Here is a 19,261-nt window from a genome sequence, read left to right on the forward strand (position 1 = left end):
TTTTTATTGGCACACATATTTGCGATTTTACTGTACAAAAATCATATTTGATGCATTGTTTCTGTCGTTTTCCCCTCCTCCGTTAAATTATTGTTTTTTTTTTGTATTATTGTAAATGATAAATGCACTTACCGTGATACATTCAAGCGTTTGACCAAACCTCACCTGTCCGCAAACAGCAACACTAACATGTACAGGCGTTGCGTTTTTACGCACGGCCCGCGAACAGAAGAAATGCCAGAGTTACCGGTGTTTTATTACAAAAATATGAAATGCCTATTAGTGTAACAAATTGCAGATATATCACGGGACTTCATAGACAAGAGGCGATGATTAGTTTCACTGTTTTCTGGAGCAGATCGTCCGTGCGCTCTTAAACTGTGCGCAACCTGCGCGTCTTTGGTTACGGTTCATTACGCGCTGCTTAAGGCTGATTTATTTAAGGCGTCGATTTAACGCAGAGCCATAAATCACAGCTTCAGACTACCGTCCGTGTATCAGACCTCGCAGTTTGTCTCGGAACTCCTTCCTCATGAGGCAGTAGATGATGGGGTTGAGGCAGCTGTTGGTGTGCGCCAGGCACACGGTCAGCGGGAACACGTAGGTGTGCACTATGTAGTAGGATTTGTCCCAGTGGGCAGCGTTCAGCTTCACCAGCACGCTCCACAGGGTGACGGCGTGGTTGGGCATCCAGCACAGGAAGAAGGACAGCATCACGATGGTGATGGACTTGGTGACTCGGGATCTCCGTTTGGGGTTGCTGGTCTTCATGCTGCGCGTCTGGATGATGCGCAGCAGCATGAAGTAGCTGACGGACACCACGCACATGGGCAGAACAAACCCCACCACTATCTTCTGGATGTGGTAAACCGCCAGCCAGTACTGTCCCCCCGGGAACCTCAGCAGACACAGCTTTTCTCCAGTTACGTTTGTGACGGAGGAGAAGACGGAGGTGGGCGCGGTGGCCAGGGTGGCCAGCGTCCAGATCACCGCGCTGATCCATTTGGCCGAACACCTCCTCCTGAACACGGTCCTGTTCTCCAGGGCCGAGGCCAGGGACCAGTAGCGGGTCACGCTCATGGCCGTGAGGAAGAACACGCTGGCGTACATGTTCATCACCGTGACGGACAGCACGATCCTGCACATGACGTCTCCAAAGGGCCAGCTGAAGTCCATGGCCGTGTCCGCGGCCCAGAAGGGAAGCACCAGCACGAACTGCAGGTCCGTCACCGCCAGGTTGAGCACGAAGAAGTTGACCCTGGACTTCCTCCTCTCCTGTTTGCCCCTGAGGAAGAAGAGCACCAGCAGGTTCCCCAGCAGCCCCGCGGCGCACACGGCGCAGTACACCAGACAGATGAGCAGCCGCAGGACCGGGCTGCCGTCCGCAGACACGTCGATGTCCTCCAGGGTGCCGAACCAGTCCAGGTCCAGCACAGATCCGTTCAGGCACACGCTCTCGTTTCCTTCACTCATGATTCCAACAGGTAGAATAATAACTGAGGATACTTTAGACGCCAGTGCTGCGTTTTATGCGGGATCTTGGAGTGATGCCATAGTCTTACTCCTCTCCTGCTCTGTTTCCTCTCTTCTCCAAGACGCACAGCATCAGTTTTCTGCACTGTGGCAACCACTCCACCCTCCACCCTCCACCCCACATCCCTTCATCCCAAGGGTGGGGTTCTGCACTCATATATATTGTGCTTGATGTACTTAAAAAAAATAAGTGAACTTTTTGCATGAGATTATTATAGATCAAGAAAGACTAGTCTTTGTATAAACTACTTAATTTTTTGTATGTAAATAATACATTTTAGCAAGTACAGTCAACTTAATTGTTTTTACTTCATTTACCAAAATTAAGTTGACTTTACTTGCAAATAAATTTGGTACATACTAAAAATTAAGTAGTTTTTATCTTCTTTTTACTTTCTTTTATAATTTTTTTATTAGTTTATAAAAATTAGTTTATACAAAGACTAGACTTTCTTGATCTACATAAAAATCTCATGCAAAAAAGTTGCCTTAATCTTTTTTAAGTAGATCAAGCAAGATATTTTTTACTGTGGTGTCCTACTTAAACAAATAAAACATGTTTCATCTAAATGTTGGTCAATCTGCCCAATAGATTAAAATTGTTAAAGGAAAGGTAAATACAACAAGATCATTGCTCATTGTTTGTGTGTAAATGAAAAGATTGCCTGGGATTTCTTAAATACTGCTTGTTAAGGAAAAAAATGCACAATGTCTTGTTTTTTGAACAAATGCAGATTAAGTTCAAAACTAGATGTATTCATGTAAAGCATCAAACTTCATTTTTAATTGTTAACATCACAGATTTAAATATGTTATATTTACATGCGCCTAGATTTGTTTTTTTCAGTGTGGTGTTGATTGGCGAACAGCAGTAATGCATTCTCATGCGCAAAGGAGCGCGCCTTTCTCATCCACTTAAATCTAATCAAAATATTTAACTCATAATCTCACAAATATATAATCCTTTATGGGCCAGTATTAAATGGCACTTGTTTGAAGCCACAGTCGCCGCCTGGAAGTGGAAGAGACGCGAGTATTATGGTCCGCGTTAAGTTGGTGTAACGCGGAACCATAAATCAGCCTTAAATGTACAGAGTTGATCAGAAGTTGACCGAGCGACTCACTGCTGCCACCCAGTGGTCACTTTGAAACATTGCAGGAGATTAAAACTTCCGACTGCAACCAGCCAGACGTCACCTCAGGTAAAGGAAGTGGAAACACACAGGAGTAGCAGAATGCATTTTATTACATCTACTTTTCTACATAAACAAGTAACATTCAATAAGTAAACAATTTCTTCCAATGCAGGTAATAAATATTTTTTTTCACTTGTTATATTTGTACAAACTGACATGGGTCTACTGTACAGTGTCTTCTCCTTTCCCTCCTTGAAAAGCCTTTTTTTAATGATTTATTATTTTTCAGATTGGAGCTGTGAAACAAAACCTGTGAATAAGGCAGTGAGTGCAGATGTCAACTCGAGTCTGACTTTATTTCAGTTGTGTAAGACTCCATTGGCCACAGTCATTATTTTTTTTTGTAATGTTTTATTTTTTAAAACGAATACAGCTTTTGTTTTCTAAAAAATATATATAAATTATTTTAAATCTCTCACTCTGAACCAACACACAAAAGCATACAAACAGGCAAACACCCACGTCTGGATCTGAACTTCTTGTTTTCAGGGTTCCACACAGATATAATATACAAACTTTTCCCTTTTATTTTGGGTCATGATGACTACAAGAGTTGAGCTGCTTATCAATGTTTTGCCAATAAAGCTCATTTGTTAGGGAGTGAAGCAAACAAAACCCAACTCAATAAACTCAATAATGACTGCTTTTCCCCGACAATAACATGTATCACTAATTACACCACGAGAGGGAGTGATGGACGCTGGAGGAGGAGGATCAGACTTTTTGGTTATCCCATTCAGACCCTTGTATGTAGAGCACTTCAACAGAAGAACAGTCAACGTGGTGTGCTCTCACAGCCGCGTGATGAGCAAGAGAACAGAACCTTCAATAAATAAAATCATGATCAAACGCATTCAGTTACAGTGACTGCCTCGTCAAGTATCCAGACCCTGGTGACTAATATTCACGCTAACTAACACAGGTCTTCAGCAGCAGAGCAGACGGGTAACACTTCATAATAAAGGCACAAACACACCGGGAGATGCCTACCGAGTTTGTGTCTCTAGTTAATACTAACAATTAATGATCAAAGGCCATTTTTATTTGAGTCAATTCATGACGGGCATCGGTAAATCTAAAAACAGTCGTGTTTAGATACAGACTGTCCTTAAACACGAATAATATAAGCGCGTGGTTTCTCTGGAGTCGACTTTGATTTCCACGGTACGATACGAAAAGATGAAGGAGAGACAGCCTCTGAAAGCCTTTTGAAAGACAAAACGAAGCATGTAGGCAGAGCGATGAGCACTAATATCAACGACAGACATCCAGAACAGTCTGCAGAGGAGTGGAAACGCTTGGTACGCTCTGTACCGGTGGACATGGCGTGCGGTCGGGTGTATGGCTGTCCAGGCTACTGAAAGCTAAAAAATCAAACAGAAATTTGAAGCTGTTAAACTCTAAAATCCACTTGTGTTACATTTAAGAAACAAGGGAATGCTTTATAAAACAAATGCACAAAACCTGCACAATATCCAACAGGTTCCAGTTGGACACGTGCTCCAGTATTTGTCTGCAGTTTACCTTGCAATGAAATGACAAAGATAAAGAGCCATAAATGCTAAACAGCTGTGTCTAATGTGAACAATTCTGCAGCTAATTACACATGAAGTATTGGGCTAACTGAAATAACGACCCGGCAGGGCAGATTCATCCTCCGGGAACAGTAAAGGCTTGTACAAACATCCCCGGCAGGCCACCCGGAGGTGGTGTCACCTGTCTGCTCGGCCGTGCGGCGTAAGCCGGGCCCTCGCCCCCCACCGGGGGGATGAAAGCAGGCAGCCCTCTGCTTAGAAAACAATCAGCAATGCTCGTTTTCAGAACTCATAAACGCTCCCATTTCAATTAAACAATAATGAATTATGCATGTATTAATTAAGCATTTGCTTTGTGCCCTTATTAAAAAGCATTACCGGAGTCGGCTCCCGTGAACGCGCGGCGTGGCGTGAACGCGGTGAATCACTGCACAACACCCACTTCTGAGAAGTCAACCTGCCGGCAAATAATTATCTGAAGCATATTAAATAAAGTCATACAAACAACAGCTCCCGAGTGACAGTGACTCACGCTCTGTCTCAACAATATTTAAAAAAAAAAATATATATATATATATATATATATATATATATGTGTGTGAAAATTCTAAATAAATACAAAACTGCAAGAAAAAGGACAGAAACACAGAACTGGTTCCGGCAAATGTCTACTGGAGAGGAGAGAAAAAGAGAGAATAAAGTTTTAAAAAAAGGTGAAGGAAGGAAACGAGAGAGGAGAGGTGCGGGTCTCTCTGCCTCGTCCCCCGGGTTTCTTTCGAGGGACGGGACGGGGGACTCTGAAGTGCTGGGACTGATGTCCCGGTATTGTTGGGATGCAGGACTTTCTCCTGCGTCTGGAGGCCGTCAGGGAGACTGATAACAGTGGACACTGGGAAAGTTCTCAAGGACGCAGGACGAGTGTGGGAGTGGGGGTGTGGGAGTTGGGGCAGGGGGGATAACAAGTCCACAAGATGTGGTTTTCTGTTAACCACTGCCACGGGAAGCGTGCCCGGTCTTAAAAGTGTTAAATACATTCATGAGCAGAAGCCCCCGCGGTCACCGCGGTCACCGACGCGCACAAGCGTTTTTGAATCATCCGGTTCCGAGTGAGGTTAAAAGGTGGCATGCTCAGGTTGCCTCCTTCAACCGCAACACTAAAACAGCTTGATTTCACTCACCACAAATACCCCCCCCCCCTCCAAAGACAACTCCCAGGCGGATGAAAGACATCAGTCACTGGTCAAGACTCCTGAACATGTGCTTAAGACATAAACTTGAAGATTACCCAAACACGCACACAGACAGGCACTGGTTTAAACTTGGTCACATGCTATGAGCGCGGCCCGATGCTGCCTCAGCAGCTCCACTGGAATCTCCTTTTAACAGTCAACCGAGAAGACGAGACAAAGAAAAGAAAAGAGGACAGAGTCTTAATAACCACCGAAACTAAAAGAGTGGACGCTCGCCTAGAAACACTGGCACGCAGATGCAACTGCACTCTTGATTACTGTGGTCACTTTCATGAGTACCTACTTTTTGGCATTGTGCAAAAAAAAAAAAAAAAAAAAAAAAAAAAACCTCTTCCAGCTCAAATGTCTAAAATTGGCAAGTATAAATAGTTTCATTTCTAAATGCTGTAGTGAGTCTTTACAAGAAGTGAAAATGAAAACCCGGAAATGGCTGATTTGCACCTGCACACTCCCCACAGCTTTAACCCCACGGTCAAAGGGAATGCATATATAACTGTTTAAATACCATACATAACTTAAAAGCATTAGAAAATTACAAGCACACAATTAAAACTGTCGATTCAGCATCTGAAAAGTTTTTGTCATCGGAGGAAAAAAAAAAAATACACTGTGAAAATGTGAACATGAGCGATGGCAAAGGAGAGTAATGAAATTAACGCTGGACAGACAGAGATGGGAAATTTAAAGAGTCGACAGAGAAGAAGAAGAAGACATGTCAACGGCATTTTTATAAGCTTTTATGGGAGGAGAAAAAAGAAAAGAAGAGAAGTCCTCCACTTAGAAAGAAGCCATAGAAGCAGCTCACTAGACTGAAAATGTTCAGATTTAACATACAAAAGTAAAGGAGGAAAATAGATTTTGTTCTCTGTACATGGTGCCACTCCTTGTTTTGTGTAAAAAAAGAAAAAAAAAAGAAAAATGAAAGAAAGAAAAGCCTTCCAACTTTGTGTTTTTGCTTAGGTAGCATCTCTGCGGTTTGTGCCGGCTCGGTACCAGTGGAGCAGGAACGTGGTTCACGCGCTGGACCGGAAAACACCGACACAACACCCACAGCTGATCCCTTTAAGTGATGTCGCCCGTTCTCTGTCGTTTGTGCTCTTCTCGAGGCAGTCTGTCATCTTAATCTCCCCTGAGGACTAGAGTCTAGTTCCTGCACCGAGACCGTACTCTGCGGTCAGTGTGACTGGGTCTGTAACTGCGGTGACGCTGGGCCCGGACCGTCGCTCCGACTCCTGCTGGGGTCAGTCCAGCGATATGACGTCGGGTATCCCGCTGTAAATCGCCGCCACGGCTGCTTCAGTGCTGCTCCGGCTGGCCACCACGCTGGGGTGCGTGTGCGAGGAGTGTGAGCTGGCGTGCGAGGACAGGTGCGTGGCGTCTCGGAGGCTGCTGGACGACACCAGGCTGCTGTTGCTGCCCGAGTTGCTGGCCCCGTTGGTGGGCGCGGTCAGCGAGGTGCTGGAGGAGGCCGTCGACTGGTTGAGGAACAGCTGGGAGGCGGAGGAGGACGTGCTGTAGGGCAGGAAGCGGTTGAAGAGCAGTTCGTGGTCATCCGAGGCCGAGGCGGCAGCCGCCGCCGCCATCACCATGTTGTAATGCTGCGAGGTGGAAGAACACGGAGCAGCGGTGAGTGAGGAGAAACTTCTGAAACCAAAGGTTGCTGCTGTGATCTGAAGGTAGTTCCCTCTTTTATTTGGATTTTAAGATGTTTTTATTCCTTTTCATGCCAAAAACATGAGTTCCAACTTCATGTGAAGGAATATTTAAGTATTTTTGCTTCACAGCACTAAATTATACATTTAAAGCATTGATATTTAAATAAAATCCCATTACGTCAGCTGGTCAGGTACGTTTGTAGTGATGTGGTGCAGGGCAGCAAGCCCCGCCTCTAAGGGGACCCTCAGGGCTGAAAACTGTTCATTAGTGATGCTTTAACTTTCTGTTTTATTTAAAAAATTCAGTCCACTCAGCTCACCGGCAGAGTTTGAGAAGAATATTTATAAACCAGGATTTCAGATTTCAATTCTTTAATTCTCATCTAAGTGACAACTGCAGAGATAGATGATCTGACTTAACTATTGACGTAAAACACTTGCATTTTCAGTGCGAATTATCAGCCACATTCCTGGCAAGACACGAACAACGTCTCCTAAAACGAAAGGCACCAGGAGCTCTTCTGAAATACTGCTTGTAACTTTAACTTAAATGTCAACGCTTCAACATTTTCAATAGGAAACGTTGAACTCAGTTTCAGTTGACTTTTGGGATAAAGAAAAAAGAAAAATTAAGCAAAGCAGATGACAGGAGTCAGATCAGGAATGGTTTGACTCCATCCTGGTAGCATTATTGATCAATTTCAAGAGGCCCATTGATCCTGACCAGAGTGCAACACAAGTGCTTCACGGCCCATTTACTGGTGCTGGAATATTCTCTCCTCAGCTCCAGCAGGAGCAGAACATTCCTTGGTGGGTGTGGGAAACATATCTGGATGAGTTTGGACTTCCTCCCCAGCGACAACATGTCTGTTCGGGGTAACAGTCAAAGTAACAGGAAACGCAGACTGGTCGGCTTCTATCACACCGGCCAAAGGTTTCTGAGTCCAGGGATGTTCCAGTGGTTCCAGAGGTTTCCCATGACTCCAGCTGCAGCCGAGTCATAGGAAACCCCTGCAGGCACCGAGGTGCTATCTTGCAGATGTCTTTAGTTTAACTCTTTTTCTCCTCAGTGTTTCTTTAGTTGGAAAAAAACTCGCCTTTTAGGTCCCGAAGAATGATGAGCAGTCGTTAAAACATCTGACTTTTGGTACAAATTATGAATCAAACATGCAAATTATAGATTGGCTTTTTGATGCATCTGAGATGCTGCAGTGTGACTTTAAGAGCTGTTCAATCGCGACATCACAGAAATACGGATCAATCGGCATCGCTTTGTCGGGGGTGACGGTTCAGCGCTCATCCTCGTCACTGGAGCGCGACTGTCGAGCAGCGACAGGAAACGGCTGACTGAGGCCGTCACTCCAACGCTGAATTCAGGGCTTTTACGGCCTGAGCTGCGAGCAGTAAAACAGCACGCTTCAAACTTATGGCACTTTTCCACTATACCTACTCAGCCCGGCTCGGCTCGCCTCCACTCGGTTTGGCGCTTTTCCTCTAAGGGTCTACCCACTACTCTGCCGAGGTTCTAAGCGGCTGAGTCGGCTGTATCTGACGTCATCACACTACAGGCCACCGATTGGTCGGGGGGTTGGAGTCAGACGTCTGAGTCAGGATGTGACATCAGCGAAACAGCGACTCTGACGGCTTCTTGTTCATTTTATTCAACAGGCAATGGCAGCGCAAAAGTCTGTTTCATCATCCAACTCTGAGGTGCAGATGTTCATAAACCTGGTGGCTGAGGAGAGAATTAAAAAGGGATGTAGACGGGCGATAAGGAACGACTAGATCTACCGGGAGCTCTGTCACTTCTCAGCTGCTCGCGGCTACCAACGGACTTTTCATCAGCGCCGAGACAAACAATCAAAAATAAAAAGCGTCACCGCTTGAAGCTTCTCTTACTCTCATTTTTTAACTTGATATCGAACACAAGCCACAGACCCAGCAGCACATCTATCATCTCCTCCAGGTTCTACATCTTTAGTGTTGTTGTCTTCTTCGTTTAGATCACACAATCAAATACATCACCACCGCTTCGCTCCAACCTCCTACTTCTCCAGATGCTGAATTGTTATGGAAAAGAAACCAGGACGAGTTGAGCCGAGCTGAGATCAGAAGAGCCAAGTAGGTACTAGTGGAAAGGTGCCATTACAGAATAAAAATGGTTCGGTTGTCACCTCAGTTATTGTGAACGTATCCGCCTTCAAGCCTTTGATGAATTTGTTGAATGACGGCCTTTTTAAAATTAGTCAAATAAGTAATTCTGCTAATCAGTTCATATTTACAGTTGCATCTCCTTGTGAATATTAAACTGAAACATCTGCAGATTCCTGAGTTAGTATTTAAAGGTGACCTATTATGGCATTTAATGTATATTTTAAACAGGCCTTGAATGTCTTAAAAACAATCTAAAGCTTGTTTTTTCTACATAAATCAGAAATCCAGCCTGTGGGCCCTGTCACTAGTTTTACCGCTTCTAACCTCTTTTTCTGCGCCTCATTTTTAGGGAAGGGGGGGGTATGATAATGAGGCTCAGTGCTGATTGGCTCCCTGAATGACGTGTAGCAGGGGAGGAGCATAAACCTGCTCCGCCAGAGCAGCCCGAGCCTGTAAATTATCACAACACTGAATTTTCACAAATGGAAACTTTATTGTTAAAAAAATAAAATATGAGTTGTATATAAATAACATTTATGCACTATTTAAGCCGGATCTACCCGGCGGATGCTGAACGCTGGCCCCGGAGCCACGCCGGGCGCCCGGGAGCAGCGCTGCTGGAGCAGCGCGCGTCACTGCGGCTTTAACGGGGGAATCTGACCGGTTCCGACCGGCCGAGACCGCAGGAACCGGCCTGGACTGGTAGCAGGGACTCCCGGGGACCGACAGGCGGAATTTCAGCCGGATCTGCCCGGCGGATTCTGCGCGACGGGCGCTGCACCTCCACGGCGGGCGCACAGATCGGCTCCGGGGCGCATCCGCGGCGCATCACCCGTTATCGGGGATCAAACCGACAGATTTGGCTGAAAATCTCGTAGTGTGAAGCTGGTCCAGCCTGGGACAGATCCCCGAGGACCCAGCTCCCAAATCACCCGGGAACCTGGATGATTTAACCCGGATCCGCTGCGCCGTGGCGCCGCGTCCGACTGGCTCAATGAAAGCACCGCTCCAGCAGCGGAGAGAGCTGGTTGTGGGCGTGGTTTCAGCAGCGGAGGCTGAACCTCTGGAAATCTGCTCCTGTCGTTACGTAACGACGGGAGCAGATTCTAATCGGCTCAAAAAAAACCACGTGACACTGGGGGAATCTGTCCGGAGGGGTCAGAGACCTTGCAGAAATTCATGGTATTTTGTCTCCCCTGTGCTGGCAGGGTGAGGGGAGACCACTTTATATATGTTAAAACAAGAAAAAACGTGTTTTTCATAATAGGTCCCCTTTAAAGTTGCTGTTTTAGATTTGACATTATTGAACAGATCTGATGACGCGGCGCTCATTGAAACTGAAATAATGTTTTAAATATCTGTGTACGTAGCTATGAGTTTCAACGTGATGTCTGTGTTTTGTTTTTAGAACGTTTTTACACCAACGTGGCTTTCCATACGCTATAATCATTCTGTAAATATCACTGATGGTGGACAAACCCCAACGTCAAACATCTCCGGGTCCAACGAGAATGATTTTTTCTCCTGAAATAACGAGAGTATTTTTCCCTCAAGTCATTATGGTGTCAGCAGCTGATTTCACTCCTTCTGATCAGCTTGTTTGTGTTTCTGCAGAAAATAATTCTACAATTAATTAGATACCAGGCCTCAAAGGATGGGCTTTCAGAGCGTGGCTGGCTTGATTTACTTTCCTGTGAGCCGAAGGGAGGGACAATTTCACAGCTCCAACCGGATTGCTTGTTAATCGCTTGGATTCATGACTGTATTTTCTATTGTCATTCATCAGAGGAACAGGAAATACATTCACCACACACACGTTTACTGTGCGAGCCGGTTCTGGGTTCAGCTTTTGTTTGATTCTCATATTCAGTATTTCAGTGAGCGCATGTTTATTTTTGATTGCTTTAATGGCAATTATACTGTGGAGTAAAATATGTGCAATGCACACCCAATGTAGGTATACAAAGCAACTCCTCTCAGTATACGGTCATGCTGGAAGTCTGGCTGTATTTATCCACGTTTTGGGAAAACTAATTTTTCAACAGATGTCCTGATAAAACTGTAACTGATCCTCATCGTATCAGGTTGGCAGGACAAATCTGGCAGATGTCTCGAAACCCAAACCAGCGGAAAACTGCACCTAAAATGAGAGTTTGTCGGATGTTTTTCCTCTCGTGTCCCTAAATAGCGCGCTGAAACCGTAACCCACGAGTAGCAGGAACAGGAACACCATGTTCTAGACGCAGTTTGTGGGAAATTCCACCAAAAATCTGTTTAATGTGTGATTTTTAAGTGGCTGACTGAACGTGGGATCTTCCGATACGTCTGCTTCCCGCAAAGAAAAGACTTGTTTTCTTTTGCTTCGGGTTCTGTGAAGTCCGTGCTCGCTCTCTTTACTTCAAAACTGATTGAATGATTACAGAGTAGCATCACAACTTGGACATGATGTGTTGAGAAACTGAGTATACCTGATGATTGTCTCCTTGAAGAAAAGAGAAGAAGTTCAACTCTGGAAATGGAGCACAGGCAGGGGTGAATGAACCAACAACGTCACAAATTCAATATTTAAACATTGAAAGCAGCATGGCACGTGAGAGGAGCATTATGCTGAAAAATACAATATCTCATCTATAAAAAATTTACGTATAAATGTCAGTAGCTATTCTCAGGCTCGACTTAGAATAGACTTTTTGTTTCCCCATTAAAGAGCTCATGAATAATTGGTTATAATAAATTTTCCACACTATTTAACTACATCACATTTTGTTCATCTCCTTCATTATTCAGCAGTTAGATCATTAGGACAAAGTTAGTTTTCTTCGGAAAAACCGCTTTGTTACTGCGAGCTCTGTCGTGGTCTGTGGCGTCAGACTGCAGCGTGAGCGCGGGTGCTACCTGACAGGTCGTTGGGGGTGTGGTAGTACGGTCTGTAGTCCTGGATGAGCGGGGGGACCGGGGGGATGTAGCCGGTGTCCATCGCCGGCATACTGGGGGTGCGGCTCACAGGAGACGCCTGGTGGTGCAGGTTCAACACGCTGCTGGCGGAAAGAGACGAAGATGAAGACAGATGAAGAGGTGAAGACGTCCTGCGGTCTTACAGTCACAGGATGTTTCACTTCCTCCAATGAACTTGAAACACAAACCTCAGAACCTCAGCAACGCTCACAGGAGACATTAAAGTCAAATGAAGCAGCAGATGCTCTTCGTCCTGATGAATTTTAATTTGGCAGAAAATGCAGCTGTTCAAGTGTCAAGTGGGAGGTACGGATTCAGATCTGTAGGGAAGCTCGTCCGTTACCCAAAACGTAACTTTCTTTCATGATCTTGAGGGGTTTCTTAAGCATTTAATCCTATTTTCAGTGTTTTTACACTCGTGGAATTACGTCTGGCTGAACCTTAATCCTGCGTTCATACATATATGCAGGAAGGCAGAGAGATTATTCTGGTAAGTCTCCATCTCATCAGACGCAAATGATTCTCGGTCGGCACACTCAGGCACATACCTTGAGCGCCGATGTGAAATGTCAAAAGACACGTGTGTTCAAGTGCAAACTCATGAATCATTTAACATCTAGATGCACAAATACCCACAGGAGCATCTAAAGCGAGCTTCAATTTCACTTTTAATGGAATTTAAACTATGCGCTGAAATTAAATCATATTTGCGGGCGTCTACGCCTCACCCTTTGTTAATGATGGGCGGCGAGGCCGGGGACAACGAGGGACACGGCCTTTTGACAGGAAGAGCCAGCGGTGGAGGCTGCGGAGGCGGCGAATCGGGTTCTTCTTCGTCAGAGGAGCTGTCCAATGTCAAGTCGATCACTTCCACCATTTTGCCGTTGCTGCCGTCGCCGTGGCTGGAGGACGACGGGCTCCGCTGATCCGAGCCGTCGGACCTCTGACACCCTGCAGAGCGGTCGCCAGATCTCACTTTGTGTAATTATTTACAGAGAAAGTACAATAAAATAAATCAAAATGCTCTGTGAGGAGGCTCTAATGAGCAGCAACGCTCTAAAAGCAGCTCAACAGCCCGTGCTGCTATGGAGACAGGCATTATGATTGATGCTTCATCATATTAACACTGACAAGGACTAAACAAATAAGCAGAGGGTGGAAATTCATGTTTTCCCTCTTTGTATCAAGTCTTTTTTAATTGCATTGCTTCCAGCCTCCTCACGGCGCCTTCACAGAAGCCCTTCCTCGCTGACCCTAATCATCTCTTAATGCTCTCACACCCACCATCCAGGCCGTTGTTGCAGGAAGCTGAGGAAACCTCCTGCACTTCCTTCTTACACCTCATGGGGGCCCAGCTGCCATCCTCTTTAAACTGGATTTCATCACAGTCCATGCAGCTGTTGAGGATCTCCACAAAAAGCCTGCGAGCAAACACGAGCATGAAAACACACACACATTATTGTTTTTAATATGAAACCTTAAAAACAGCAATAAAAACATCTTCCAATGGCAAAAAAAACAAAACACAAAATTCCTGGCATCTGACAATGAGAGTCTTAGTGTGAATGATTTTAATAAACACTTTTGACACGTTTCTGAGGGGGACAAAGTTAAATCCCATTGGGAATACAGATTCTTAGCTGGGGGGTTTACCCGTCAATGATGAGGTGCTCGTAGGGGGCCTTCTTGTCACAGACAGGACAAACCCAGGTGGGCTTCTTCTCATTCATCTGAATATAGAGCGTGGCGTCAAAGCTCTGCAGGTGGGAGCATGTCAGCGCTCTGCATGGGATCATCAGCCGCATCTTCCCCAGCTGCACATGTGGTCAGGGCATCGGCAGAAAGCACACAGTGAGGATTAAGAGTACATCGGATATGTGAACGTCATAAATATGCAAAACCCAGATGAAATAGACACACGATACGGGCTGGGAGGACGAGCTGACGGGTGGACACGTTTACAACTAACAGCTACGTGCATGACACACGCTGAATCCCATGCAAAGCAAATGGAAACCAGAAGAGATGGGCAAGCAAGTTTCGGCATGACTGATTCTCCAAAAACTTTCCTAAAGTCATGAGGAGCGAGGAGGAAGGATGATTACCGGGCAGAGCAGCGACACTCGAAGGCTGGTTGTGGCTATTTCACTGTCGGGGTCGGCCGTTAGCTTCTCTTTGACTGCAGGAGAGAACAACAAGAACAACGTATCACGTACACGATCTACAGACGGACTTCTACAACAGCCTAGAAATATGCTCAGGTTTTTCTTACAGTACATCCCACACACCATTTACCAACAACAGCTACCGTCAGCAACACAATTAGCAATAATGCACAAAGGGTGCACACATCCTGCACAATCCTTCTGGATTTTAGATAATGGTCAACTGAGAATAAATATCTGACTTCACACTTGTTTTCATAAGGAAAAGAAAGTATTGGTGAGGCATGTTTTGTGAGAGTTAGGATGCAGGATCCATTCATCCAGGTTTGGGAGCAGAGGCCTGCGCAGAGAGGCCCAGACCCCCCCCCCCCCGAACAAAAATTCAAAATAGTACAAAGACAATATGTGAAATTTAGAACTGTTCATTAAAAAACTAAATTATAGTGGGACAGACTGGAATTTGTATTGTATTTGGTGCCATTTAAACATCTTTTTTAAGACTAGATCTTACTTGTATCAGCGATACGGGGTCAAACCACATTCTGCACGTACGGCGCCCTGAGATGTCGGGGTATCACTCCCCTACTGCTATTCTGTTACATTGCAATGATAATTCAAATGGATGTTTTGGGATTTAATGTCATGAGCCAAAGACAAAACCGCTTTGACTGAGATGAACTGAATAAAATACTTCACATGATATAAAACAGAGAAATGTGAAAGGTGCTGTGTGAACGCGTACTCCCCCACAAAGTCGTCACTTTGTAGTGTAAAACCCGCTTTTGCAACAATTACAGCTGCGCGTCTCTCGGGATATGTCTCGACAAGTTTGTCACATCTAACATCTTGGATTTTTGCCTTTACCTTAAAACTCCTTCAGTTCCTCCAAACTGGATGTGCTCGGCTGACGTGGGGCGAGCTTTAAATCATAACTCAGATTCTCAGTGAGACCGAGGTCTAGTTTTTTTTTCCACAAGTTAGGAAATAAAAACGCCCATTAAAAAAAAGAAAACGGACCCAAATCAAAATGTTAAATTCATAATGAGCAGATATTTAAAAAGAAAAATAATGATCTACAATTTCATATGTGGTCTTTGTTTTCAGGTAAATGTACGATGTGAAAATCCTCAAATTCTGTCTCCAGACTGATCACAGATGAGGTACAGTAGGTTCAGCACCAGCCCTGATAGAAATCTGACATCACAGTACTTCTATAAAAAAAAACGGAGACATATTTCATACTGAGAGCTCTGGAGTGGTCTGGGTTTCTGATCCCTTTCGCTCGTAGTCTCTGCAGCAGCACTGTGGACGACTGCTGCTTCACCAAATACACCGCCATGGAGTAGCTCTGCGGACACGGGAACAAAAAGCACAAAGCAACGACTTTACAACAACATTTACTTTGCTCACCAGAGTCAGAGAACGTCCTTGAGCTTTGTTAAGGGCCGCCCACACCAGACCAATAACAATACTGATATAAGCCTGGAGCTGCGGCTTCAGCCAGCCTCCAAGTCTGATTGTGATAAAAGGAGCTGAGAGTTATCGTTATGTGTAAGGACCGTGGTCGTGCTGTTATACGAGTCAACGTCAGTTTGATAACGTTCTGGGAGTTACTGTTAAAAAAAAACAAACTTCAGAAACAACGTCAGTACCAGAGACCACTTGGTCATTCGAGACTTTAAGTGTGATTTTCTGCTTTATTTTGTGCAGACTGGACATTAAATTAACCTTTAGCCTCGACTGAATGATTCCAGAAGAAAAGTGCTTCCTCTCTACACCATCAATTAACCCACAAGAACAGCAGCATTAGTGGGAGCTCACGCTTCAGATTGTATCTTACTCTACAGGACTGTCTCAGAAAATTAGAATATTGTGATAAAGTTCTTTATTTTCTGTAATGCAATTACAAAAACAAAAATGTCATACATTCTGGATTCATTACAAATCAACTGAAATATTGCAAGCCTTTTATTATTTTAATATTGCTGGTTATGGCTTACAGTTTAAGATTAAGATTCCCAGAATATTCACATTTTTTGAGATAGGATATTTGAGTTTTCTTAAGCATGATCAGCAATATTAAAATAATAAAAGGCTTGCAATATTTCAGTTGATTTGTAATGAATCCAGAATGTATGACATTTTTGTTATTGTAATTGCATTACAGAAAATCACAATATTCTAATTTTCTGAGACAGTCCTGTATACATATTATATATAAATAATAGTTTCAAAAACAAGTGGAGCATGCAGCAGCTTTGGAGCAGGCAAACGTCCAGCACCAGCGAGTGGAGGACATCATCCCAGCTGTGGCTTATCCGTCTGCCAGCGTTTTATCGTTTCACAAATCATCACAAAAGTGATGGCAGTGATATCGTTTACCCTTATCTGCTATCTATTTGCATCACCAGAATTTACAACCATCTTCTTGTATTTATTGTTATAGTTGTCACTCTAGGTGCGGTTACTAGGGTGTGGCCTCACTCTTTCTAACAGCCCCTTTTACGTTGGTGGATACAACGCATTTAACACTCGTACATGTATCTGGCGTGTCGCCTGTCCTTTTTAAACTGACTGACACGGGGTGGCGTGTGGAGCTGGCCTGGCCATTAACTCCCCACTGAGGTTTCACTTGACCAATCAGGTCCGGACCAACGTAAACACAACTGTATACAGAACCCACGGGGGGTGGCGGGTCGTGGGTGGGATTTGTAGATGACGTATCTGCAGCTGGGTACTGAAGTGAGGGGGACTGCTGGTCATTTATGTGCAACATCATTTGGGGGAAGTCGTTACGCAAATCCCGTTGTTATTCAGCACGGATCCACCACCCGCTCCATCTCCTGCATCAGCCAGCTCTTCTGATTTTAGTGAAGAACGACCAGATTCTGATTTACAAATGCAGCCGGAAGAAAGAGCATAAGCACTTTGAGGGGAGAGAGGAAGGGGAGTGCAAGAAATAAAAAACAACGTTATGTAAGGTGTTAAAGGGGACCTATTATGAAAAACATGTTTTTTCTTGCTTTAACATATATAAAGTGGTCTCCCCTCAGCCTGACAACTCAGAGAAGGAGGAAAGCAACCAAATTCTGCAGTGTCTGTACAGCCGCCCGGATGAGCCGTCCAGTGTGATGTGGCTTCTACGAGCCGTTCAGATTCTGCTCCCATCGTTACGTAACGAAAATGCAATTTACACTGGTTGGCCTCCGGTGCGTGAAACCACGCCCACAACTAACTCCGCCGGCCGGAGCTTCCACCATTTTTTCGTAGCGGTGTATCGCGTCATTCAGGCAGCCAATCAGCACAGAGCCTCATTATCATAGCCTCCCCGCCCACTCAGAATCCTGCATAGATAATGAGATTAGAGAATGGGAAGATAAAGACATGGCTCAGAGGCTGAATTTCTAATTTATTTAGCAAAAACAATCAAAAGCTTGTTTTTAAGACATTCAAGGCCTGTTTAAAACAGGTATTAGATGCCATAATAGGTCCCCTTTAAGTAGTACCATGGGATGACGCCTCCGAGTTGTCCTCCCTCCCCTCAACTTGCCTTGTGTTTACACTGTCCAGCGCTCCTTAAACACGTGTTCTTCATCCGGGGTCTAATCCCAAGATGAAAAGCTACAACCATCCAATGTTGAAATTAAACAATTATTCAATCCTCAGTACAGGTAAGTGCCTGCAGCTTTGGTTCCTACCCTTCCGATCTCAGCCGTCCACGATACGACGATGGTGTTGGGGACCGTGGTGGACAACCTGACCAGTGAGGTAATGTTGATGGGCCGGCTGGGCCGCTTAGGCTCGACACCATTTTTGGTTGGAGGGAGATAACCCTGGAAATCAGACACAAATACGAGACACAGCATCATCATCATCATCATCATCATCAAGCTCCTCCACGTTCCTGCAGCCCCTGGCACAATCAGGGGGCTGTGTTTTGCTGGGTGATTATGGGCTTGATTAAGGCTCCTCACCGGCAGGTTACATGGCTTCCCATTAACTTTCACACACAGATTGGGTGGAAAATGGTCTTCCTGAGGGCAGCTCGTCTCTGACAGGCAGAACCGCAGCTGAACTTGAACTGAAAAGTCACACTTGGTCCCCGTGATGTCCCTACGAGGACAAAAACAGATTATAAACCACACACATTTACAACTCGGTACTTTGCACCTGCCAGAGAATGTGCTACTCTCTTACATGGAGCTGCTGATTTGCTGAACCTGCTGTGGTGTTAATGCGAAGGCAAAACATGTCTCCTGAAACCGCTGGCTGTTGTCTGTGGCTGCAGAGACAGAGGGAGAAGGGACAGAAATGTTCAACAACTGGGACTATTACAAAGATTACAAACATCAAGTCTCTTACTGGCAATTTTGAAGAATTTCAAACAACTTTTGATGATGAGACAAAACAAAAGAACACATTTTCAACAACTCAAACCAAAACTGACGACAACAGAAGAAGAATCTGCACAAACAAGTGGAAATGTCAGGTGTGCGCAGCAGTGGGTCGGGGGGACGCTAATTCCTAAACAGCAGAATGATTAGGTAGACCTTGTTTGTGAGAACCGGCCCCCTAAAGAGCATCAGAAGTAGACCTGGGCTCACGGAGGTGAAGACGCAGAAGTGCTCTATTTATATGCACACCCACAGGTGCTGGAAATAACCGGAGCTGCTAACCCAGCCTGCAATGAAAGTTTGTGCAGGATAGCATTAAAAAAAGGACACAAACATAACCGTGTTCTTGATTTTGGACTTAAAGAGGTCGTTTTCTTTTACCTTCTTCATGGGTACTTTGTGATGAGCCTTAATTCCCCTCTCT

General features: G+C 44.9%; 2 protein-coding genes across 3 annotated transcripts in view; both read right to left on the reverse strand.

The window, feature by feature from the left end:
• Positions 1–479: 479 nt before the first annotated feature.
• LOC133419941 (relaxin-3 receptor 1-like) lies at positions 480–1,548 on the reverse strand. Its single transcript, XM_061709433.1, has one exon. It carries the CDS (start codon positions 1,471–1,473, stop codon positions 484–486), a length of 990 nt encoding a protein of 329 aa, XP_061565417.1. The 5' UTR covers positions 1,474–1,548; the 3' UTR covers positions 480–483.
• A 4,061-nt stretch (positions 1,549–5,609) lies between these two features.
• Positions 5,610–19,261, reverse strand: part of pias1a (protein inhibitor of activated STAT, 1a) — a 77,098-nt gene continuing 63,446 nt past the window's right edge. Inside the window, exons 3-13 of one of the 2 annotated variants that reach the window (XM_061739850.1) lie at positions 18,641–18,725; positions 18,418–18,556; positions 18,142–18,276; positions 15,686–15,791; positions 14,384–14,457; positions 13,932–14,092; positions 13,563–13,699; positions 13,007–13,229; positions 12,219–12,358; positions 11,792–11,832; positions 5,610–7,112 (exon numbers count right to left, since the gene is read on the reverse strand). In XM_061739850.1, coding sequence (XP_061595834.1) covers positions 6,756–7,112; positions 11,792–11,832; positions 12,219–12,358; positions 13,007–13,229; positions 13,563–13,699; positions 13,932–14,092; positions 14,384–14,457; positions 15,686–15,791; positions 18,142–18,276; positions 18,418–18,556; positions 18,641–18,725 — 1,598 coding nt within the window. In that variant the 3' untranslated portion in view covers positions 5,610–6,755. Of the gene's footprint in view, positions 7,113–11,791; positions 11,833–12,218; positions 12,362–13,006; positions 13,230–13,562; positions 13,700–13,931; positions 14,093–14,383; positions 14,458–15,685; positions 15,792–18,141; positions 18,277–18,417; positions 18,557–18,640; positions 18,726–19,261 lie in introns of both variants that reach the window. The other variant, XM_061739841.1, reaches the window with a different exon arrangement.

This window comes from Cololabis saira, chromosome 2 (assembly GCF_033807715.1).
Source record: "Cololabis saira isolate AMF1-May2022 chromosome 2, fColSai1.1, whole genome shotgun sequence".
In the NCBI taxonomy this organism is placed as follows: Eukaryota; Metazoa; Chordata; class Actinopteri; order Beloniformes; family Belonidae; genus Cololabis; species Cololabis saira.

Excerpts from the sequence above, each read along its gene's own strand:
- LOC133419941 (XM_061709433.1), bottom strand. The coding sequence starts at position 1,473 with ATGAGTGAAGGAAACGAGAGCGTGTGCCTGAACGGATCTGTGCTGGAC.